This window comes from Eptesicus fuscus, chromosome 3 (genome assembly GCF_027574615.1).
Source record: "Eptesicus fuscus isolate TK198812 chromosome 3, DD_ASM_mEF_20220401, whole genome shotgun sequence".
NCBI lineage: Eukaryota > Metazoa > Chordata > Mammalia > Chiroptera > Vespertilionidae > Eptesicus > Eptesicus fuscus.
In genome coordinates, this window is record NC_072475.1 from 90,326,041 (window position 1) to 90,351,660 (window position 25,620).

Below are 25,620 nucleotides of genomic sequence, written 5' to 3' on the forward strand. Positions count from 1 at the left end.
TGAGATGAAATTTGATTTACATTTCTATCTACCAAATCTATAGGATTAAAAATATGTTTTATTTTCCCATGTACCTAAAGACATTTTTGTAGCAGTTTCTTCCTAAAATGACAGAAAACAAACAAACTAAAAAAAGAAACCAACTATGCTTATACATTTATTCTCTTGTATTCCAAGGCTTTGCTTAAGTTTTTTAGTCATACAGACACACACACACACACACACACACACACACACTCTAGAGGCCCAGTGCACAAAATTCGTGCATGGGGTTAGGTGTCCCTCAGCCCAGCCTGCACCCTCTCTAATCTGGGACCCCTCAAGGGATATCCGACTGCCCGTTTAGGTCCGATCCCAGTAGGATTGGGCCTAAACGGGCAGTCAGACATCCCTCTCATAATCCAGGACTGCTGGCTCCCAACTGCTTGCCTGCCTGCCTTCCTGATTGGCCCTAACCGCTTCTACCTGCCAGCCTGATCAACCCCTAACCACTCCCCTGACAGCCTGATTGATGCCTAACTGCTCCCCTGTCGACCTGATTGCCCCTAACTGCCCTCCCCTGAAGGCTTGGTCAACCCTAACTGCCCTCCCCTGCAGGCATGGGTTCCCCCTAACTGCCCTTCCCTGCAGGCCTGGTTGCCCCCTGCAGGCTTAATCCCCCTCAACTGCCTTCCCTTGCAGGCCTGGTTGCTCCCAACTGCCCTCCCCTGCCTGCCATCTTGTGGCAGCCAGCTTGTGTCCACATGGGGGCAGCCATCTTGTGTGTTGGAGTGATGGTCAATTTGCATATTACTCTTTTATTAGATAGGCTAGAGGCCGGGTGCACGGGAGGGGGCTGGCTGGTTTGCCCTGAAGTGTGTCCCAGATCATGTTGGGGGTTCCCTTGGGGCGTGGGGTGGCCTGGGCAAGGGGCCTTTTGGTGGTTTGCAGGCCATCAATGACCTCCGGCGACCCAAGGAGAGGCCCTGGTATCTGGGATTTATTTATCTTCTATAATTGAAACTTTGTAGCCTTGAGCGGCAGGCCAGGAAGCTTGGCTTCCTCCATTGCTGGGGGAAACCCAAACCTCCTGCTCTCTCCAGCTCTGTGGCTGCCGCCATTTTTGTTAGGATTTATTTATCTTCTATAATTGAAACTTTGTAGCCTTGAGTGGAGTCCAGGGCTGGCCAGGGTGTTCAGGAAGCTTGGCTTCCTCCATTGCCGGGGAAACCCAAGCCTCCTGCTTGCTCTGTGGCCACAGCCATCTTGGTTGGGTTAATTTGCCAACTCGCTCCTGATTGGCTTGTGGGCATAGCTTGTGGGTGTAGCGGAGATACAGTCGATTTGCATATTACTCTTTTATTAGATTGATATATATACTAAAGGCTGAGTGCACAAAATTTGTGCATGAAGGGGGTTTCTCTCAGCTCAGCTTTCACCCACTCCAATTGGCGTCTCCTCAGGGGATGTCCAACCGCTGGTTTAGGCCCAATCCCTGTGGGATAGTGCCTAAATCAGAGGTTGGACATCCCTCTCACAATCTGGGATGGCTGGCTCCTAACCACTCACCTGCTTGCCTGCCTGATTACCTCTAACCCCTCTGCCTGCCTGCCTGATCACCCCTAACTGCCTCTGCCTGCCTGCCTGATCACCCCTAACTGCCTCTTCCTGCCTGATCACCCCTAACTGCCTCTGCCTGCCTGCCTGATTTCTTCTAACTGCCCTCTCTTGCTGGCCTGATCTCACCCCCAACTGCCTCTGCCTGCCTGATCACCCCTAACTGCCCTCCCTTGCTGGCCTGATCTTGCCCCCAACTGCCCTCCCCTGCCAGCCTGGTTGCCCCCAACTGCCCTCCCCTGCCAGTCTGATCTCTCCCCTAACTGCTCTCCCCTGCCGGCCAATTTGATTCTGATTGGTCAGTTTCTATGCTAGTCAGCGTCAATAGTTCTACCTCCTAGGCAGGCATCAGCTCTTTACATTCACCCAGATTTGGTTCTGATTGCTCAGTTTCTATGCCAGTCAGCGTCTCTGGGCTTGTAAATGGGGCCTGATCAGAAAGGCTGGGCCGATAAGTAGGCCTGGTGGAGGCCTGGAGAGAAATGGAGGCATGGCTGTTGGCCAGGCCAGGAGAGAAAGAGAGGCAAGTTCTGATCAATGGCTGCCACAGAGGCTACTTATCAGATCCTGCCTCTCTCTCTGCAGTCCTCTCTCCGGGTCTGATCTGCAGCCCCCTAGGCAGTCAGTGCTGGGTCGAGCGCTGTGCTGGGTCGGAGCGCTGGCAGCAGCCCCAGTCTGGTCAGGCCTTTGGTTGTAATGGTCATTACAGCCTTGGCTCTTTAATATATGTATATGTTTATATACATATACGGGCAGTCAGACATACCTCTCACAATCCAGGACATATATATAGATATATATATATTCACCTGAGCATATGTTTTATTTACTTTTAGAGAAAGAGGAAGAAAGAGAGAGGGAAGAATTCTTGGTTTGATTTGAGAGAGAAACAGGTTGCCTACCTTGGGCACCCTGACCAGGGATTGAACTCACAACCTAGGTATGTGCCCTGACCTGGAATCAAAACATCAACCTTTTGGTGTACTGCACCATGCTTCAACCAACTGAGCCAACCGGCCAGGGCTAACTTAACAGATATTTTTAAAAAGTTTTAAACTCATTTTGTTTTGTACACATCTAATAAGAAATTCTGCAATAACTTTAACAACTTTCTATTTACAGATTAACATTGGAAAGAATTGTCACAACTCTCAGACTATCAGTGTGTTTATTATCTTGAACCAGATACAAATCTAATTCATAATTTTCACTGACACTCTTTTATTATTCTTTGGGATATTTATTCTATAAAGTTATTTCATAGTTAACAGTCCCTCTAAGTCTCCTAAGTGTATAGGAGATTATCCATTCCCTACGTAGTGATAGGAATGAAATCTTGCTCAGCCTTCATTGCTTTCATTCTCTCCTTTAGGCTCAAGCTTGAGAATAAAAATAAAATATAAACCGTTCAGTTATGGAAAACTGAGTTCCATATTATGTCTCCTATAGGAAAAAAAATCTTCTGGTGTCTTTGAGGAAATGAATAGGAGTAAAGGTCTTTTTAAGTTTGGTATGGATGCACACTTCATTGGCTTTCTTTTCCCAAATGGTCATATCCTCTTTGAGTGCATTAATAAGACAGTGCATTTTGGGCTTTAATACTAAAGTTAATCTTATTAAATAAACTTATATTTCTCAGATAAAAAATAGTCAGTCTAATATCACTCAAGTAAATATTTTGCTATGGCTCGATGGGGGAAAACATATATATTACATTTGTTTTAATATAAGACAAAACAGGAATTTATATTAATGACTCAGTGCCTTAGGTATCTAACTTATATGGCATGTGAAATAACTACTGCCTTTATTTCACTTTAGAAATCTCACAGGTGGCAGTAGATGTGATTGGAGTTTTAATATCAGGGAGAATTTCTTAAAGCCTAATTTTTCTCTATTTCTTGTAATATTTTCACTCTAAAATGAGAGAACATAGTAGGAGTTATATAAATTTCTTGTTTCTGTTTTTCTGTTTAAAGAAAAACTTGTAAATGAAGAATTATACTGCCCTGGACAGTTGCTCAGGTGGTTAGAGCATCAAAAGGTTGAAGGTTTGATTCCAGGTCAGGGCACATACCTAAGTTTCAGGTTTGATCCCCAGTAGGAGGGGATATGGAAGGCAACCAATTAATGTTTCTCATTCACATTGATGTTTCTCTCTCTCTCTCTCCCTTCCTCTCTCTCTAAAATCAATAAATACATATGCTTGGGTGATGATTCCTTAAAAAGGATTATACTGAAGAACTATGCATAAAATTCTCATTGTTTTGCTAATTTCTAGAGAAATGGTGTGATAAAATTAAATGCAAATTGATTGATAAATAAGTTTGAAATTGAGCTTAGGCAGAAAATTTTAAGTTTTAGAGATTTTTGAAAAGAAAAATTCTGAAGGAACTCTAGCCTATACAGTTCTCCAATGGGCAGATTGAGATCACAACCATATGCCAAAGCTCAAAAAGTGCCAACCAAGCGAGGAAAAGGAAAAAAAAAGAGAGGAGAAAACTAGAAGCTGGAATCACTTTACTGCTTTTTTAAAAACTTAAAACATATATAGAGAATTCAAGAAGTAGTCTTCTTTAGAGCTCTGAATTCAATTAAAATATAAATTTTTTAATGAGTCTCTTTTGGAAAAATAAGGATGTGCTTGCTAAATATAAGAAATAAAAAGGGATTACTTGTGGAGCTATTTGTACACTGATCATTTCAAATTTAAAGACACACAAAGGAATATATTTATTATTAAAAATCAAAAGAGGTGTTTCTGAGCATCGTTTGCATATAACATTCTATATAGATTCAAAGTCATGTTCTTAATTATTCAAAAAATCTAATCTCTTGAAGAGTATATCAAGTTGTGATTTTTCCCCTCGGATTTGATTGTTGTGCAACTTAATTGTAATTAAATTTGTTTTCTTTTTATTCCTGGTATTGATTTCATATTTTTATGGAAAAATTTTAAGAAATAATATAACTTCTACTGTTTTCCAACTTGACTTTAGATGGTTTACTTATCACAATTTAGGCTCATTGTAAAACACAATCAATGAAACATTTATGTGTCTTCATTATATATAGAATTTGGCTCAAGGGAAAACAAAACTTCAGAAACATAGTGAAAGAGTCTTCAAAAAACCTCAATGAATTTCATTACAGAGAATGTTGTACTTTTACACTTATATCTTAAGATACATAAGAGATCAATGAAGTTTTTGTTGCTGCTGTTGTTAAAGACTATATATTCTGACTAGGAATCTAATAAGTTTATGCAAGTATCATTAAAAAGTTATTGATAAACAAATCTGTGCAAGTTTTGAACCAGCATTATAAAGGATATAAGGAAAATAAATTATCTCTGCTCTCTGTAATATTTTATTTTAGTAGTTTATATGTCATCAACCATAACACTTGCCAAGACATAGTAAGTAGCATAAATAAGTTATAAGACACCATAAAGATTTCATCACACCTAAATTGGAAACATTACAGCAACCTTTATGAAAGATATAACTTTGCTTAGTGTCTTTTATTATGATAGGATTTTGACTGGAAGAAATGGAAGATGCCATCTCATGAGGAATCAGAACCCCGCATGTTTGTCCTCCAGAAGCCATATTGTTTAAGATATAAATTTAAATATGGTGAATGTCAGGGAAAGAGAATACAGTTGATAGGTAAAATTGCTTTAGACTAAGATAAATTAAGAAAGAGTAAAGTTAAAAATACTTGATATGATAATAGTATTAGGGTCCTTTGATAGATGATCGGGAAAATAAAATGTGGTAAATATATAAAATAGAATATTACTCAGCCATAAGAAAAGATTAAATACTGCCATTTGTGACAATATGGATGGACCTTGAGTATGTCAAAATAAATCAGACAGAAAAAAGATAAGAATCATATGATTTTATTCTTATGTGTGATATAAAACTGAGAGCAACAAATAAACAAGAAAAACAATGAAAATTCACAGACACACACAACAGTATGGTGGTTACCAGTGGGCTGGGGGGTGGTAAGGTAATAAAGGGCAAAGGGGGTAAAATATATGGTGACGGAAGATTATTAGACTTTGGCTGGTGGTCACATAATGCAACATACAAATCATGTAGACTTGAAACCTATATAATCTTACTAACCAATGTCACCCCAATAAATTTAATAAATAAATAAACAAACAAACAAACAAACAGACAATAAAGGTCCTTGAGTTACAGATTAAATAATCTAGACTTTCTTGAAAATGGAAAACACTTTGCTAAGGTATTTAAGAAGTGAGAATTCCTGATCAGAATTTTATTTAAGTGTACCAAAGTTAATTATCTAAAAAAGGAAATTCAATAAATAGACCATATATAGACTTCTGAAGAGAGCAAACAAGGTCCTAGATGAAGTTGAGGTAATACTAAAGGAAAGCACAGACTAGATAACAAGAGTTGTTGAGTAAGTAAATATAACTTTTTGCAGTCAGCATTTTGGGACAAGCTGAATTCAAGTGCTAGAAGAAAATTAGTAAATACATATCCATCCTGCAATAAGAAAGTGAGAAATTAAAAACACAGATAGAGGACAGGGTTGGGAGATTTTACAGTAAGAATTTGGATCCAAGCAAGATTCATAGCTCAGGAAAAAGAAAGAGGAAGAAGAGGAGGAGGAGAAGGAGAAGGAGGAGGAGGAGGAGGAGGAGGAGGAGGAGGAGGAGGAGGAGGAGGAGGAGGAGGAGGAGGAGGAGGAATTACCCAATACTTTTAAATACTTTTATTTAGTACATGATAAAAGAAAGTCAATGAAGTCCTAGTTGTCCAAGAGAAGTTTTAAAATAATTATGTCATAGAAATAAAAAAAGAATCTCTAAAAGTTAATTGGCCTAAACATTGACTCTTATAACTAATCTAATACCTTGAACTATCAGTTCTCTTGACCTCCTAATTCTCTGATCCGCTCACATCCAATAATTATTTTGTTAACCTTACACTAAACTTTGTCATTATCGTAACTTCAGTACCTTAAAAATCACAAATTTTCCAATCACAACCTCCCATCTTATTGGCTAACTGCTCTATTATACATCATCAAAACTACTTCTAATCCTAACTAATGAACCCACCATTTACCTTTATTCTGCAATGTCCTCCAAATCCTTTCTTTAATCAGTCTTACAATGGAATCAATATTTTGTTTCTTTGCCCTATCCATTATACTCATCTGGTTAACTGCCAGTCCTAATGAACACAAATTTTACATCTTCCCTGTAACTTTACCAGGACATCAAAACAAGCTGAAGAAAAAAATGAGGAGAGGTTTTAATTACTGCTCTCAAAGTCAACATGCGTGAACACACAGAAAGAGCAAAGAGAAAGGCAATTTTATTTTTTTAAATATTTTTATTGATTTCAGAGAGGAAGGAAGAGGGAGAGAGAGATAGAAACATCCATGATGAGAGAGAATCATGGATCGGCTGCCTCCTGCAAGTCCCCCACTGGAGATCGAGCCCACAACCCGGGCATGTGCCCTTGACCAGATTCGAACCTGGGACCTTTCAGTTCACGGGCCGATGTTCTATCCACTGAGCCAAACCAGTTAGGGCAAGAAAGGCAGTTTTAAAGCCAAAGTAAATCTCATTATCGTGTCTTTGAGTATTTCATGATTTTTATTTTATTTTGTTTTCTAATCTGAAAAAATGCCTTGTGTATCATCATAAATATTTTTAGAATATATGATTAGATCAATATATTTATGCCTTCCATAATTCTTTAACATTATACTTAAAATACACATTTTTGCAAGATATACATTTTGATACGGCTAGTATCTTCATTTGTTAAATTGATTCTGTTCTAACATTTCAAATATTTAAGACTGGAAAAGTAAAGCAAATGAAGAAGGAAAAGGAGGAGGAGAAGGAGAAGGAGAAGGAGAAGGACAAGGAGAAGGAGAAGGAGAAGGAGAAGGAGGAGAAGGAGAAAGAGAAGGAGAAGGAGAAGGAGAAGGAGAAGGAGAAGGAGAAGGAGAAGGAGAAGGAGAAGGAGAAGGAGAAGGAGAAGGAGAAGGAGAAGGAGAAGAAGAAAAAGGAGGAGGAGGAGGAGGAGGAGGAACAAGAAGCTTGACAAAACTACTCAGATGAAAAAATTTGTACAACTTCTCTTTTAAATCTGTACTTTTCCATTGTTTTTCTAGACTTTTGAGGTTGTATTGATTAATTTGATAAGTACATACTAGTACTTGTGTATTTGCATGTGTGAAATGGTAGATAGATAACTAGATTAGATTAGATAGATAGATGATAGATAGGTAGGTAGATAGATAAATAGATAGGTAGATAGATAGATAGATAGATAGATAGATAGATAGATAGATAGATAAATAGATAGGTAGATAGATAGATAGATAGATAGATAGATAGATAGATAGATAGATAGATAGATAAATAGATAGGTAGATAGATAGATAGATAGATAGATAGATAGATAGATAGATAGATAGATAGATAGATAGATAGATAGATAGATGGATGGATGGATGGATGGATGGATGGATGGATGGATGGATAGATAGATAGATAGATAGATAGATAGATAGATAGATAGATAGATAGATAACCAGTAGATAGATGGTTCCTTAGCTTTTTGGACATTGGTCTCTACTCCCTTTTGCATTTAGTGGTTTCTGGATATATTCTTCAATCTCTTGTTTTATCGTCATAATTCTTATAGGTTTGTCTTTGCTCAACGTGGATATATTTCCCAAACTTGCCCAATTCTTTTTATGAAAAGCAATAAACACCCCCACCCCTTTCTATTTGCAGTTTGAGTGATTCCTGTTGAAAAGCTCAGCAATGAAAGTCCCTGCACAAAAATCACCATCAGTATGCTTTTTCTGATAGGGTCAAAAGTGTTGAATGCAGTAATAGATGAAGTCAGTTTGAAGTGAAACATCCAAGCCCACTTATTCCATTAAATTACAAGCTAAAACTCTGACTCTGAGTTTATGTACTCATGTAAATTCCTGAAATCAACTATTGCAGTCTCATTACATTAAAGGTTAGAGATAGATCTGACAATAACATTGATGTTAATTTCACCATGAGATTTAAAAGCTCAATAGCAAATAATGAATGGACTTCTTCTATCCTGATTAATCTGAGCATATGCTGCTTGATTATAATTTTTAACACACTTCTTACCTCCACATTTAGAAGCTTGTTGTTAAAACAGAAAATAACCTATATACAAGAATAAGTGCGCTATAGACTTGAAAATAATGGCATTTTTTAGAGTGCCTGTGAAATCCTGGACCACTCTTTACTGATAAGTAGTGTTCATTGATGATGATTTTGACACTTTTAACAAACAAAGGCAGTCATATTACAAACTGTATAATTTTAGCCAATTTACGGCACACAAATAAAAGATTATCCTAGAAAAAATAAGATTGCTATGATACTGGAGGAGTGGCAGATTTTTGTACTGAAGGGAAAATATTCAAGATTGTGCCAAATGCTTAGACTAATCTATCAAGGACTTGTGCTAAAGCAAAACAATTACTCACGACTTATCTGTACTTAACATTTATTTTCTTTAATAAACACATAATATTAATTTCTGGTTAAAAGATTAATAAATTCCAACTAAACACCCATTTCCACATCTGAGCAATAATAAGTCCGTCAATGTATGTACATTAAGTTTAAATTCTTAATGATATATTTTAAAATGATCATTCTTAAGGAGCTATATTTTTAACTTATTTTAAACTTAGTAGGTCCTAAAAAGTTATTTGACTAAGCTAGATTCAGAACAATTTTTAAATCAAGAATTTGTGAGTCAAAATTTCTCAGAATCTGCTACTTTATCAATCTGTGATATTATAAGGACAGTTTGATTCCATATCAAGCATATCTGCAAGCATCATAATCAATCAGATGCCTGAAAACCATTCAGTTTAAGGGTACATCATAATTATGGTGTCTTATTGTCTACATAAGAGTTACTTTGACTCCATTATTTCTATGACTATAAAATAGTGCTAATTAAGCTTATAAGAATTAACACTTATGTTAGACCCTGTATCACCATTATAGAACTGCTTCTGTTCTATAACTGTTTCTTTTCTAATATTGAAACCAATAGTCTTGGAAAAGTAAAATAAAAGTGCACATCCTTTACCTGGTAGTTGGGGAATTAAATGTTCAATATAGGTAATTGCTGGAGATAATTGAAACTTAAGATTAAAATTTGAAAATAGTTTTTAATAATTTGGTCCTTCTCAAAGGATCAAACTTTTCTGCATTATTAAACTGAACATACTTAGTGGCATTTGACTGCATTTTTGGTGATAAGATCTCTTCAGTTTGAACATACATTTTGGTATAGTGATGGCCTTAGAGAAACTGAAGTAACTAGGACCTAACATGCTCTTTCCCTAAATGTCTTCAAGTCTAACTGCACCACAAGTGGTGTTAATGCAATGAATTTCAACTCTTTTGAGGCGTGACGTATAGTAAAAAGCATATTTTACAACCTCATACAATACATAAACTCAAACAGGAAGTAAAAGTTTGCTGTTTCTAATATACTGTGACATTTTCTTTTCTTTTTCTTCATTCCTTCACTATATTTTCCTGTCCTATTCTATTATTTTCTACTAGTGACCCAGTGCACAAAATTCATGCACATTAAAAGGAGATTAATTAGAGGAAATAATTTAATATTGCTATTTGCCCTTTCTCTATAATAGAAGTGTCAGAGATGAAAGAAAATTAGTAAAATGTATATGAAAACCGTCCTCCTGTCAGAGTCTGGGGCAAACCACAGAACCCAGAGTCAAGTCCCCGCCCACCCACATGCACCTCAAAATTGCGTGAGACCCAGACCCGGTCAGTCCCCCACATTGGGGTAGATCCAGACCCAGTCAGTCCCACCCTTGTCAAGCCCTGCTGGGCAGGGGGCATAGCCTCAGGTCCCCTGGCCCGGTGCCAAGATGGGGGGCATGGCCTGTGGTCCCCCAGCCCAGACTGGGGCGAGGGGCATGCCTTGAGGTCCTCCGTCAAACCCCACCAGGTGGGGGACACAGCCTGAGGTCCCCCGTCAAGCCCCACTGACAGGGGGGGCGCAGCCTCAGGTCCCCCGTCAAGCCCCGCTGGGCGGGGCATGGCCTGAGTTCCCCAGACCCAGCACTGGGGGTGCACCTTGAGGTCCCCTGTCAAGCCCCGCTGGGTGGGGGGCACGGCCTGAGGTCCCCTGTCAAGCCCAGCCAGGTGGGGGGGGCACAGCCTCAGGTCCCCTGGCCCGGTGCTGGGGCAGGGGCTGTGGCCTGAGGTCCCCTGTCAAGCCCCATGGGGGCAGGGGAGGGCATAGCCTCAGGTCCCTGCTGATTGCTCATTAAGGCTCCTTATGGGAACTTGGCCTCAGCTGTGGGTGCAATCATCTTTGTGATGGAGTAATGGTCAATTTGCATATTCCCTCTTTATTATGTAGGTTTTTTTTATTTTTAGTTTTTAAAAGGGTTTTTTAATTGAACTTATAATTCATTAATAAGTTACAACCAGCAATTTGAAAACATTGCATTTGTGACCCACAGTGAAAGCTCCTGTGGCCTCTGAGTCTTTCTGTCCCTGCACTGACAAGCTATTATATTTTTCATACCTCACTATGCTCATCTCTGTTAGCTGTAGTTTTGAGTGCTAGTGCTTAAGTCTATCACAGCTCACCATTTCAGGGACAATTGCTGATGACAAGTCAAATTAGTTGCTGCTTTCTTCTTCTGCTTTTTAAAATTTTGTCTGTCGCTCTTCGTCCTTTCCTTGAAGCAGCTCGGATATTTTTAGTACTCTGAATCTGCAAGAGTTGGGCTTTAAGGCCATCATCAATCACTGACAGATTCTTTCTATTCTAATTGGAGACATTTGTAAATGTTCACATTTTCTACAATTTGGGTTGCTGTTTAAATATTTCTTATTCAAACGTTGAAGTTTAGGAACTTCTATATGATGGTGGGAATATCTGAAAAAGTGAATCAATATGCACCATGCATTTTAAAAACATGTGTGCAATGCAGAAAATCCTCTTTAGATTTCTAAGTTTGAGGAAATGGGTCTCTTAGCAAAAGAATTTCTCAATTTCAATATTAACTGAAATAATACCAAATGTCTAGAGTGAATCTAAATTAATTTTATTACCATACTTTTTTTTTCTGCATATATTTTACAAAAGTGAAAATCAAAATACTTAACCCAGGCAGAGTGTAATCTACTTCTTAATAACTTGACCAGACTGGTATTTGCTCTAACATTATGACACATAATATGAAAAAAAAAATTGCATGTTGAGCAATGGGTTAAGAATTTCTTTAATCAAGGGTGTAGTATAGTATTTCATAATTTTTAAATGGTGAGTGATTTTTTTCCCCTGTAATTTTCCTACAATTACCATTTTAATAGCTTGGTTTTTATATAAAAACACATGCAATGTTTATAGATCTTTAGATAAAAAGTAAAATGCTTAGGTGTAATCATATAATTAATATATATGAAAACTACATAGTTTTGAACACATGAGCCCCAAGTGCAGCTTGAAATATCTAATCAATGTATATGACAGCATCATTCCACAATGGTGTCTTAAACGTACTGAGACTTTTTTGTGTGAAAGTTTCCTACTGAAGATTTACATAATTCCTCAAAATAATTGGCTTTTTGTTGCAAGAAAACTGCTTACCTAGAAATGTTCAAGAAGTACATTTCCTCTATGGATCTATAATCGGGGTTCTGCACAACTTATGAGACTTTCACAAGACATAGGAATGCTTAATTGAAAATGATTGAGTGGCCAACACACCACAGATGCCCAGCCTAAATAACAGCAGTGGAGATTACCCAGAGTCAGCGTCTTGTTTCCAAAACCAAACCAAATATATTCGGTCTCATTTCCAAGATAAGCACTTGTGTGTTTCCAGAGAGTTAATGTGTAATTAAATTTTGAAGCCAGGAGATGGGAGCAAAAGACCATATGGGTCTCAGAAAAGAACCACACAGGAGAAGGACAGCACATGGATATATTTTTAAAAATTATATAAATTTAGAGCTAATTTCCTTTGAAAATATTTTGGAAAAATATGGGATATTTTGCCTTTAACTTTTAATTAATCAATTGAGAGAATTTTGTATTTCTCTAGATATCAGTACACAAAGAAATAAAAACATTCTAAATATCCTATAACCTTCATTATCTAAGGACTGTCATTTCAAAAGTATCTCTATAATAAAGGAGACCCTTATGTTTATTCAGTCAATTGTTTTGGTGACATCCTATATAATAAAGAGGTAATATGCAAATTGACCATTACTCCAACACACAAGATGGCTGCCCCAATGTAGTCAAAGATGGCCACCCCCATGTGGACACAAGATGACTACCACAAGATGGCCAGCAGGGGAGGGCAGTTGTGGGCGATCAAGCCAGCAGGGGAGGAGAGTTGGGGGTGACCAGGCCTGAAAGGGAGGGCAGTTGGGGGTGACCAGGCCTGCAGGGGAGGACAGTTGGGGAGGGACCCAGGCCTGCAGGAGAGGGAAGTTAGGGGAGGCCAAGACTGCAGGGGAGGGCAGTTGGGAGGTACCAGGCCTGCAGGGGAGGGCAGTTGTGGGGGAGACCAGGCTGGCAAGGGAGGGAAATTAGGGGTGACCAGGCCTGCAGGGGAGGACAGTTAGGGGTGACCAGGCAGGCAGGAGAGGGCCATTGGGGGTGAGATCAGGATGGCAGGGGAGGGCAGTTGGGAGTAACCAGGCCTGCAGGGGAAGGCAGTTAGGGGTGACCAGGCTGGCAGTGGAGGGCAGTTAGAGGCAATTGGGCTAGCAGGGGAGCAGTTAGGTGTCAATCAGGCTGGCAGGAGAGTGGTTAGGGGGTGATCAGGCTGGCAGGCAGAAGCAGTTAGGGGCAATCAGGCCTGCAGGCAGGCAGTGGAGCAGTTTGGAGCCAGCAGTCCTGGATTGTGAGAGGGATGTCCGCCTGCCCGTTTAGGCCCTATCCCACGGGGATTGGGCCTAAATGGGCAGTTGGACATCCCTCAAGGGTCCCAGATTGGCGAGGGTGCAGGCTGGGCTGAGGGACAACCACCCCCTCAGCACGAATTTCATGCACTGGGCCTCTAAGTATTAGCTTAATAGTCAACAAAAAAGACATACTTTTGATGAATGTTTACTTTTAACTTTCTGTTTATTCTATTTACCCTGTAAGGCTTCCCATTTTATTTGTTATGTTGGCATTGCATTTCCATTAATATTGCTTTGTACTTGTAACCTGTGATCTTAATCTTCTTAAAGATATATAAAATTAAGGTTATAATATAACTGGCTTTTAAAAAATGTATATAATAATAACATAATTATTATACATATAATCATAATTCTAGGTAGAAACTATTTAGATATATTTAGAAACACTTTATATAGTATTTAGATATACTATCACAGGTTTAAGCTTATATAACTGGTAATATTTTACAACTATTTGATAAATGGGATTTTTTTAGTAGTTTATGAAAACTATCTCATTCTTGTCAACTTTACCAGGTTACTGTGAAAAATCAGTATTATTGGAAAACTGAAAATATTGTAAACAATAAATCATAACCATCAGTGCTGTTAAAGTTTTTTAAAAAATAATATAATCCTAATGAGCTGTATGATTGACAAAGGTCATGTAATCATCACAAGACTTATTGTTATCATCTACAAAATGGAAATAATTATGAGTCTTTGTAAACCTTTCACAACAGGATAGTGTGTGGTTTAAATAAGCAACACCCATGAGTGAACTTGGAAATCTATGTCAACACAAGGTGGTCAACATCACAGATTGTGGACACTCACCCATTCATGAGCCATGCCATTCACTTAGTTCTGGTTAAGGCTTTCCATATCTCCTGCCTTAGTTTTCTGTCAAAACTCACTAACAGAGTGGTTCCATCATCCCAGCAGAACTGCTCTAGAGTGCAGCCTTTTCCACCTTTGTTGAACTCAAACTCATTCTCTACCCCTTCCAATCCTTTCCAAGTTTTCTAAAAAATGTTCTGCCTTAACATTATGAAAGTTCCATTCCATGGCTTGGGATGGTACGGTTTCCCATTTCTAGCTCTATTTTATTTTACAGGGTCGTGCCTCTTCTTCTCTTCTTGTAGCTCACAATTTCTATTTAACTTCAACAAAAATAGCCATAAGTATACCAGTATTTTGTGGCATGTGAATAGTGGGGAAGGCTGTGCATGTGTGGGGACAGGGGTATGTACTTGGGAACTCTGTACTTTCCACTCAATTTCACTGAACCTAAAATTACTCTAAAAGTAAGATATTAATTAAAAAGATATTTGACATGGTTCGGTGACTTGTTCAAGACCACTCAGGCTAAAGATATTTGTAATTCAAATCTAGTTTTGTATTTCTCTTTCTACTTTACCATACAACTGTGCCCAAGAGCATGACAGCTTAGACATTATATCTAAAAATAAACAAAAACCTGATGATTAATTAGCTGGCTTTCAATAGCATAGATGGCAGGTGAGAAACACATATCATAAAATTAACACCTGTTATTCATTAGGTCAACTAATATACAATCACTATTATTTTAGAGCAATTTTCCCCAAAATTCATATTTTGTCTTGTTTTGGCCTAAAACATTTCACTATTGATGATAACTTGCTTTTTCTGTTTGTTTGTTTTTCAGAGATCCAGACCCCACCACAGAACTACCAACTAGAACCTCTGGGCTGGAGGCTGGCACTCTGAGGAAGGGAGAGGATTTCAGAGAGGAAGGGAGGGGACGAGAGAGAGAGAGAGAGAGAGAGAGAGAGAGAGAGAGAGAGAGACAGATCAATGATAGGAGAGAACCATTAGTTGCCTTCTACATGACCCATTCTGGGGATTGGGCCTGCAATCTGACTGAGAATCAAACCTTGACCTCCTGGTTCATAGGTTGATTCTCAACCACTGAACCACATAGTCTGGGCGATAACTTGCCTTTTTTAACTCCCAGTGTGTTTTTGTTTTGTCATTTCTTCTGACTGTGATTAGGTTGTATGACAATTAGTAAATAACAAGTGATTGGCAAAAAAGTATATACCAGAAAACTGACTTGATATAAAACCATTTTGCCTTAATTTGAATCTCATTTTTAATCTCTATTATGCTAATAGAAAGTTCATCAATATGTTCTTAGATTTATTTTTCAATTCTTGATCATTTCAAAAATGGTTGTGTGGTGGTTGCACTTACACACCTCACTAGTTGTTACGGAATATGTGATCTGTCTTCCTAAGGAGTAAAATCTTTATTTTTGTACAGAACGGGGGTCTATGATTTACATATAATAAATTAATGACAAGAACACAAGGAAAATTGTGGCTACCAGAAGGTAAACCATAAACATTGTGCTGGATACACAGAAAAATGTATCAATACCTATAATCGTTTTCTTTTATAGAATAAATGCCAAATACACATTGAACTGAAAATGTCCCATTGCTTTGCTGAGGTATATTTAAAAAGTGTTAAACATTGGATTAAAATGAGTGACAATTCTTTGTTTATAGCATATGAGGTGCAACTCCACACCATTTAAGGTCATGACTTTAATGTAATATAGCAGCTTTCCTACCACCTCTCTCTCTACTTCTATAAATGGAGAATGCTGCTGCCTGAAAGCTGTCTGGGAATTCAGCCAAAGAAAGAAGAAGGTTGCAAAAACTCTGGGGACTTGAAAGAAGAGTGGTTGGCATTAGCTTGGTCCTCACTTTAAACTAAAATTAAAACAATAGACAGACAAGTACAGTAATCTCTCTTTTAAGGAAAGAATATAATGCTTCTATAGTAATGTCGAGTGGAACAATTTGGTCCTGGCCCAAGTTATGCAGCTGTTCAATGGGAAAACAGCAAAAGGCTTCAGTCCAAAGCAGGCAAATAAGGCATGATTGTTTATAAACAGTCACTGGGGCCCTCACATTTAGAACAAAGAAAACAATATTAGCATACAGGAAGGCAGGTTGGGAACATGAGTATCAGCACAAGTTGAGCCACGCTATCATCTGTGATTTATATAAAAGGATAGCAACCATGAATAACTCACTCTTCAGGAAATCATAAATTGGTCAAACATTTTGAAAGGAATAATAAATATTTGGTCATGGATTAAAAATATTATTTAAGTCAGCTACGATATGTAAAGCATCATGTATCCATTATCCATTTCTGATTCCCACCTGCTCATTAAAGGTGGATCAGGTAAGTGGAAAGATAATAGAAATCAAGCCCTAACCAATTTTGCTCAATGGATAGAGCATCAGCCTTCGGACTGAAGGGTCCAAGGTTTGATTCCGGTCAAGGGCATGCACCTTGGTTGCGGGCACAACCCCAGTAGGAGGTGTGCAGGAGGCAGCTGATCGATGTTTCTCTCTCATCAATGTTTCTAACTCTCTATCTCTCTCCCTTCCTCTCTGTAAAAAATCAATAAAATGTATTTTTAAAAAATAAATCAAGTGTTTTGGAAGCCAATCAAAAGCTGAACCACAGTGTTGCTTCTCAGTGTTTCCACAATAACAAATGGGAATCAGGTGTAAGAGCTCCAAGGTAATGGAGTGGAAATTTGTCAGTAAAGTAAGAAACTGGATCCTGGCCTTTAGGTATTGTGATATCACATGTTTCATTTTTACTCCCACACTTTTTAGGCTTTTTTGACCAAATCTTGAAATATGAACAGTCTTTATATTATTATTTATTTTGTAACTTCTGTTTGACATAAATTTATTTCCTTATTTCTCTCACATTTTTTAATTCACTTTCTAAAATGGGTGATCCTCCCATTATCTTTGCTTCCCCACCACCTTCTATTTCCCTGATTAATCCATTTCAATTTGCCTTCTGTTTTCTCTGCTCTGGTGAGACTATTTTCTTTATGACCACTAAGATTTCCTTCTGGGAAAATCCAATGGTTTCTTTTCAATCTCCCCTTGTTTTTTGTCCTATCTGCCTCATCTGGCACTGTTGGAGATACAATATAAACTAAAGAGAGGGTAGAAATTAGACTGTTTTTAAAGGAGTTAATGCCAACATTTATTGGAAGTGATAGTTACTTTGAAACTGCAAAAGAGTGAATTTTAAGAATATTAGGAAGGACATAGGTAAACCAATTATCTAAAGGCAGCATAAGGAATAAGGAATGATAGCAATACCTTTACTATCAATGGGCTGGCAGACTATAAGGGAAGAAAAGGGTAAAAATGAAGCTGGGAATGAGAATACACTATAAGAAAATAACTTTATACACATTTACTTCTGTAACACAGCATATAGAACACAACATTGGGACCTATGAGGATAAAGACAAAACAGAATGATGATTTTAGCCCTTGTGGAGTGGAGCTTATGAGTTAATTGCCAGGTGATACTATACTAGAGTTCTTTATTTTATTTTATATGGCTGTAAACTCATGCTAGAAACAGTCAGTTTGGTAGGAATTTGGCAAGTTTTGCAAAAGGGGATAGATACAGAAGAAAGTCTGATAAAAGAGGATGGCAAGAGTGTCTTGAGGCCAGCTACTTCTTTACCTTCACGCTTCTGTGTGTTGAACTTCAGTGCTGAACATTATTGTACATCCTTGTTTTTCAAAACTTACTTTGGATAACATAACTGACAACGTAGACTCAGCAATGGAGGTAGCAGAAAATAGCTAAAATAATATGAACTTTGGACAAAGATTGAACTAAGTTTAAATCCTAACTCATCCATTTTAAATTTGGATGGATCAGGAAAATTTGGTTTACATTTGGTGAGACTTGGTTTTCTCTTCTGTAAAATAAGGAGAGTATCTTATTTATTTTACCTATTTGCAAAGTATTATTAATTAGGATCTTTCTGAGAAAGAAAGCATTTTCTATTTTCTAAACTTCTGGAATCTTTGTATTCTTTACATTAATACATAAATAAAAGATGATTATACTTTTCATTTATTTTCAGTGCAGAAGAGTGTTACACAGCCAACCTTATTTCCAGGTTGCTGAAAGAGACCCTCAATATGTGCATCCATCCAACCACAGCTCAGCTAATGGAAATGAACTACTTAACATATCTAATTACATGGACCTCACAATCTCATTATTCACATGAAATGCTGTTTTTACTGTGCAGATTGAATATTGAGTCAAAGAGTAGCTAATTGACAGGTAATTGGATAATGTTTGAACAGGAATGTATTTATTTGCAAGCATTCTGAATATTATATTTCCCATACTCACCTCATTTAATGGCATAAATTGTGTATTTGCTCCAAGTGTACATACATGTATTTGGTGGCAGAACTATAGAGAGAAGTTAAAATCATAAATCCTTTGCTACACCTGGATCCTGATCATGTTCCTTCATACCCCAATATGCTGACCTCTGATGTTGTCAGGGAGAATGGAAACAAACATACAAAGCAGAAGCATAAAAAAGAGAGGGAAGGGGAGCAGACAGAGTCAGAAAATAACACATGCAAGGAACAGGAGTGAAGATGGGAGGGAGAGTAGGGAAGTTTCTGGTGTTAGGTACACAGGTTCAGGAGTAAATAGATGAGGATTTAAGTATGTGTAAAGCTGACTAGGGTCTACTATACTTCTTTCCCTATTTAAAGTACTGAACTTGTAGCCAAAAGCTTTTGTTGAAACTTTAATACTAGAACACACTGTCGCATTTGACAGCATACTGATCGATGGAGAAAAATGTTTTATATAAGGAATTTAATCTTGTCAGAAGGTAAGAACTACTAAAATGAATTATGCAGGATATATACAGTAAAGCTACTATGAAAAATGTGTTTTTAAGATATAAAACACCTTAAATGTTTCTTATAAAATAAATTAATATACTAATTCACAATATGCTCTTTAAATCTGCATGTTTACATCTCTAGGAAATAATTACTGAGTGAAAGCAGTTTTAAAATACCAAAACTATAATAAAGAAAGTCAGAATGGTTATCATCAACAAATCAACAAACAACATGTGTTGGTGAGGATGTGGAGAAAAAGGAACCCTAGTACTGGTGGGAATGCAGACTGGTGTAGCCACTGTGGAAAACAGTATGGAGTTTCCTCAAAAATTTAAAAATAGTACTGCCATTTGACCCAGTGATCACACTTCTAGGAATATATCCTAAGAAACCTGAAACACCCCTACATTCATAGCAGCACAATTTACAATAGCTAAGATTTAGAAACAGCCCAAATGCCCATCAGCAGATGAGTGGATAAAAAAGCTGTGATACATCTACACAATGGAATATTATATAGTGGTAAAAAAGGAGGAAATCTTACCACTTGCAACAGCATGGATGGACCTGGAGAGCATTATGCTAAGTGAAATAAGCCAGATAAGTATCACATGATCTCACTCATATGTGGAATCTAATCAACAAAATAAACTAATGCATAAAATAGACCCAGAGACAGAACCATGGAAAAGACAGACGCATTTCAGAGGGAAGGTGGGGTGGGTAGTGGGTGAAAACCAGGAAACTTATATGCATACTAGAGGCCTGGAGCATGAAAATATGTGCACTGGGAGGGGGAGTCCCTCAGCACAGCCTGCGCCCTCTCGCAGTCTGGGAGCCCTTGGGGGATGTCTACCTGCTGGCTTAGGCCTGCTCCCTGGGGAATTGGGCCTAAGCTGGCAATCAGACATCCCTCTGGCAGCCCAGGAGCCCATTAACGGGACATGCTTAGAACTGCCGTGAAGGCGGAAGAGGTTCCCGCCACCACCAGTGCCCTGGCCAGCCATGTGCTGGCTTCTGGCTGAGTGCCAATCCCATTGTGGAAGTGCACTGACCACTAAGGGACAGCTCCTGCAATTGAGTGTCTGCCCCCAGTGGTCAGTACACATCATAGCAACTGGTTGTTCCAGGTCCTTTTGCTGTTAGGTCAATTTGCATATTACCCATTTATTATATAGGATATGCATATTCCATGAACACAGACAATAGTGGGGTGAAGGCCTTGGAGGGGCAGGTGCCTGGTGGAGGGGGTCAATGGGAAAAAAGAGGAAAGGGACATCTGTAATACTATCAACAATACATATTAAAATAAGAAAGTGTGAATATGCTTAATGTGCTAAAAAGTACAATATCATACAATTGAGGATGATTTCAAACTTCTGCCTTAAAACTCTTTTAGGAAACTTTCTCATGGATACTATGTAATTTACACTTAAATAACAAATATTCTTAGAAAAACAATTGTAATTATTTTATTTTGCACAAACAGTTAAATATTTTGTAATTATTTTGATTTGCACAAAAGGTTTCCCATATAGTTATAAACAGAGAACAATTAAATCCCTCTTCTTAAGATTTAAACCAAAATGTAACTCAATTGAAAGTTTTAATAAATCAGATAAATTATTTATCACTACACCTAGACTGTTACTATATTAAAATGATCAAATGTCTTTCAAATAATCTTTGAATAATCCTTATTTGGATAATCTATACTGACTTGATTTTTGTAGAAATAGTAGACTTCCAGAGTTTGCTGTTTAAAAACATGAATGTTAAAAAGTATAATTTTAGAGTTGAAGGGATGTTAGGACTCATGTATTCTAATAATGAAATAGTTTACAATTGAAAATGTTGAGTTTATGACCCCTTTCATTCACCTTCCCTACAAGTATTATCACATTCATAAATTATGAGTTGTGGAGCTACAACATAAGAAATGTAGAGTTGATTTCTCTTATTAAGGAAATGCTTCCTCAACTAACTTTAAAACTTATTTTGACGATGCTTCAATATTTTCAAAATTTTTCATGTGAGAACTAAGCTTAGCAATGTGCAATTGTTATCAATCTGATGATGTGAACAGTGACTGATTAAGCCTACATTTCTTTCAGGTTGAAATATCTTCCTGGGGGAAAAAAAATCACAGCTGGAACCCTTCCCAGAAACTTCACTCGATGACAAAGAAAAAGACCAATCTTCCACAGACACTTAGTGAAGACGTGATTGTGGGGAGGGGGTTCTGGTCTAGAGACCACTTTGCCCACCAAGAAAAGACAAAAGCAGTGGATTTCTGTAGTTAAAGTCTGCAATCAAAGCAGAATAGAAGCAAAAGTGAAAAACGTCATTACTCATTAAATCACTTACAGTGGTTTTCCTTTGGATTCACAAGTCAAAATCAAAGGCTGTCCTTCTTGTGGAAAAGGAGTGGATGGTATAATCTTAACTGATGGTGTATCTAGAAAAAAATGAAAAGGTCATTAAATATGTAAAACTATGCATTTAGAAATTGTACATCATGCTGCATGTCCATGCACTTTCTTACTAGTATAATGGTGTCTTTTTTAAAAGGGATTTCTTAGATTTGGTGAAATGGAATATGTAATTTTAAGAAGCTACTATCCTGTCCATGAAAAGCTAACAAAAATACCAGAATATCTCATGAGCACCACTGCTGTATTATTTCTGAAATCTAAATTTAAAAGTGAAATTGCAAAAACTGGTTCAGATGAATATCAAGCATTTCATCCAATTGTTTCGTCAACTATTTATAGATGAGTAGAAATACCATTATTATGGACTGAACACATTTATGTGCATTTGAATAACAGCCCATTCATTGTTGCAGGAATACCAGAGTTACAACAAGGAAGCCAAAAAGAACTCAAGATCAACTACTGTCTCACAGCATTATGCAGAATCTTTTTGAAAATGCAGTAATCCGGTATTCAGCACATGTTGATTGCTCTAAAGTACAGTTAGCAAGTCATTTGACATAGTTACTAAGAATATTACTAAAAGTTAACATTTTATTGCTAAAATATAATTGTTATAAAATTATTTATTTCCATTAGGCAATAAAATCATCCCTAGTAAAAAAAAGTATTCAAGAATACTTTGTGTTTAGTAAACACAAAGATACATAGTTCATGGAAGAAATGGAAAACAAGCTGAAAAAGGAGACAATGTAAACACTTTCATTTATTTCTGAGAGGTTGCTAAGTCCTGGCATTTTGTGTCCCACAGTCAACATGGAATTGCCTCCTCCTCTTGTCTCCACAATAAACAATATAGGCTCTGAGCATTCCTGATAGTCAAAAATTATTCTCATCATTCCCTTCATTGTGATGGAAGAACCGAACTACCCTGGAGCTATACACATTCTATGACTTTGAAGCTAATTAAGTAAGTATCAATCAAGTGTATAAATTTTAGATTAAAATCTTATTTCAGGAAAATAATCAGATTTGTCACATATAGAAAAATAAAGCATGATCCTGTGAAAGACTGTACACTTATAAATTATTTGTACTTTTAAAACTCATTCTTTCTCAGTCATTTAAAGAAGAAAATACATTTAAGGTAATCAATGAATATATCCAGGTTACAAACAGGCATTCCATATACATCATGGTAAATAATTGCAGTGTAAAATTACCCAGGAAGAAAAATAATTTGAAGACTATGACACATGCTCATCATATTTTTAACTAGAGGCCCAGTGCACAAATAACATGCACTCAGGGGAGGGTTCCCTCAGTCCAGCCTGCACCCTCTCACAGTCTGGGAGCCCTTGGGGGATGTCCAACTGCAGTCAGATATCCTTAGTGCTGCCATGGATGCCCCAGAGGCTCCATTCATTGAGCGTCTGCCTCCTGGTGGTCAGTGCGCATCATAGCGACCAGTCGTTCTGCCGTTTTGTTGATTTGCACACTAACCTTTTAATATATAGGATTACTAGACTAAAATAATAAAAAATAAATATAATTCACTAATTTTTCAATTGTTATCATAGTTACTGACTATAATGTTCATATAATGTTGTTCAAAGTAGAACATTTTTTAAAAGGAAAGGGAACATATTAACAACTAAGTAAGGTAAGAGCTATGAGCCAGAATAATTCTGGGCAAACTGAGGTGTATGGTCTTTTGAAATTTGACTATGTATACATATATCAAAACTTAATTTCCTTTTGCCAATGTAAAAAAAAAAAGTTTTATTTCTAGAAATAAAGGTGGCAGAAGAAAGATTAGAAAAAATTATTTTGGAAAATAAAATTGTGTTAATTGGGGTGACTATGATGGTTAATTTTATGTGTCAACTTGATTGCATCATGGGAGGCCCCAATATTTGTCCACACATTTTTATAAGTATTTCTGTAAGATTAATATTTATTTTTTTATTTTTAATTCAGTTTACTTTCAATATTATTTTGTATTGGTTTAAAGTGTATACCGTAGTGGTTAGACAATCATGTACTTTACAAAGTGTTCCCCCCGATATTTCCAGTGCCTGCCTACCACCATACATTGTTATCACAATATAATTGACTATATTCCCAATGCTGTATCTCACATTCTTATGACTATTTTCTAATAACCAATTTGTACTTCTTAATCTGGAGGAGATTAATATTCAAATTGTAGACTTAATAAAGCTGATTGCAGGTGGGTCTTATCTAATCAGTTGAATGTTTGAATAGAATTTTTAAAAAAGCTGACCCTCCCCCAAGTAGGAAATAATCTCTCCTGTCTGATGGCTGCAGGTTAAAGCACTGGCTTTTTTGGGGCCTTTAGACTTGACCTGAAACATCTTGGGCCTTGAGCCTGCTGGCCTTCAGACTGAAATGACATCGATTCTGATTCTCAGGTTTTTGAACTCAGAATGAAACTAAATGATTGTCCTTTTGGTCTCTTGCTTGCTGACTTCTTGGCCTGAAGATCTGGAGACTTGCCAGCCCGGATAATTGTGTGTGTGTGTGTGTGTGTGTGTGTGTGTGTGTGTGTGTGTGTGTGTTTATCTGGTTAGTTCTGTTTCTCTGGAGAACCCTAGCTAAAAGAGAAAGAAAGACATTAAAAAAAAAGTGTGTTATTGAGCAGATTACACCAGGGGCAGCTAGGGTTCAGTCCTGCTGTGGAACGCTGAGAAATAATGTAGGGCATGCATCACACTTTTTTCCTAGATGAGCAGGGCATGAGAGTATTTAGGGAATATTTACCAATTCTCATTAGTGCTCGGTGGAGGATTGCCCTGGAGGGAGGAGGGAGTGTTATCTCCCTGGTACTCCTGGTGGACTTGATGCAAAGAAATGGTGTGTGTCAAAGGGATATGGGCAAGTGTCTGTTTCAGTAAAGTAAATTATATAGTGCCAGGTAGCTATTAGAATAGAGGAAAACAGAATATGGTCTGATTTATCTTAGCTCTGTCCTTTTTAATTTAAATAGTTATTATCAGAGGTGAGAACATGTGTAACAAATAGTACCCTGAAGTATGGTTCAGCATTCCCTTTAGATTCAAAATACAAAATTCAGTTATAAGCAAATGCCAAAGCAGATAATATGCTTAACATGTATTTCAATGAAATGTTTATTATGGCCACCAAATAACCCCTAAGTTACCATGTTAAGGGATATAACACAGTACTCTTTTATTTCACATCAGAATGTTGGTATGAAATAAAATGTTGATTAGACTCAAATGCTGATTAGACTCTATTACTAAGGATTGTCTTTAGATTTCTCTAACATTCTCAACCCTACCCATCCCCAACATTTCTGATTCAACTCTAACATTTCTAGTTACTCTTTCTCAGATTCTGTTCAGTTGTCTTCTTGTATTCACCTTTAGATATTGAGATCACTGAGAATGGCATTAACAATCTGTTGTCCCATAATTCTCTCTAGGTCCTTTCAGCCACACCCAACTTTTTAGTTTCTATCTACTCACCAGTCACTCCCAAGTTTATGTCCCAGAGCAGTTCTGTACTACATACTACACTTATGTGTATGGAGCACCTATTTGACATGTCCGCTTGGATGTCTGAAAGACACGGCACGTTTGATATGTCCAAAATGAACTCAAAGCCTGTAACCCTCCCCATATAGTTCTGTTCCAGGAATCTCTATTCCAAAGACACCACCAGCCTCTATTCAGCTATATACACCAAATACCTCTGTTTCCTTATCTTTTCTAAATAAATCAACTAATTACATCTGGTTGATATACCT

At 37.4% G+C, this 25,620-nt stretch overlaps 1 protein-coding gene across 1 annotated transcript in view; it reads right to left on the reverse strand.

Moving 5' to 3' along the window:
• The window catches only part of CADM2 (cell adhesion molecule 2), a gene marked incomplete at its 5' end in the record, with an annotated part of 281,026 nt that overhangs the window by 116,825 nt on the left and 138,581 nt on the right, over window positions 1-25,620 (reverse strand). Inside the window, one exon of the mRNA XM_054712332.1 lies at window positions 21,760-21,850. Coding sequence (XP_054568307.1) covers window positions 21,760-21,850 — 91 coding nt within the window. The remainder of the gene's footprint in view (window positions 1-21,759; window positions 21,851-25,620) is intronic.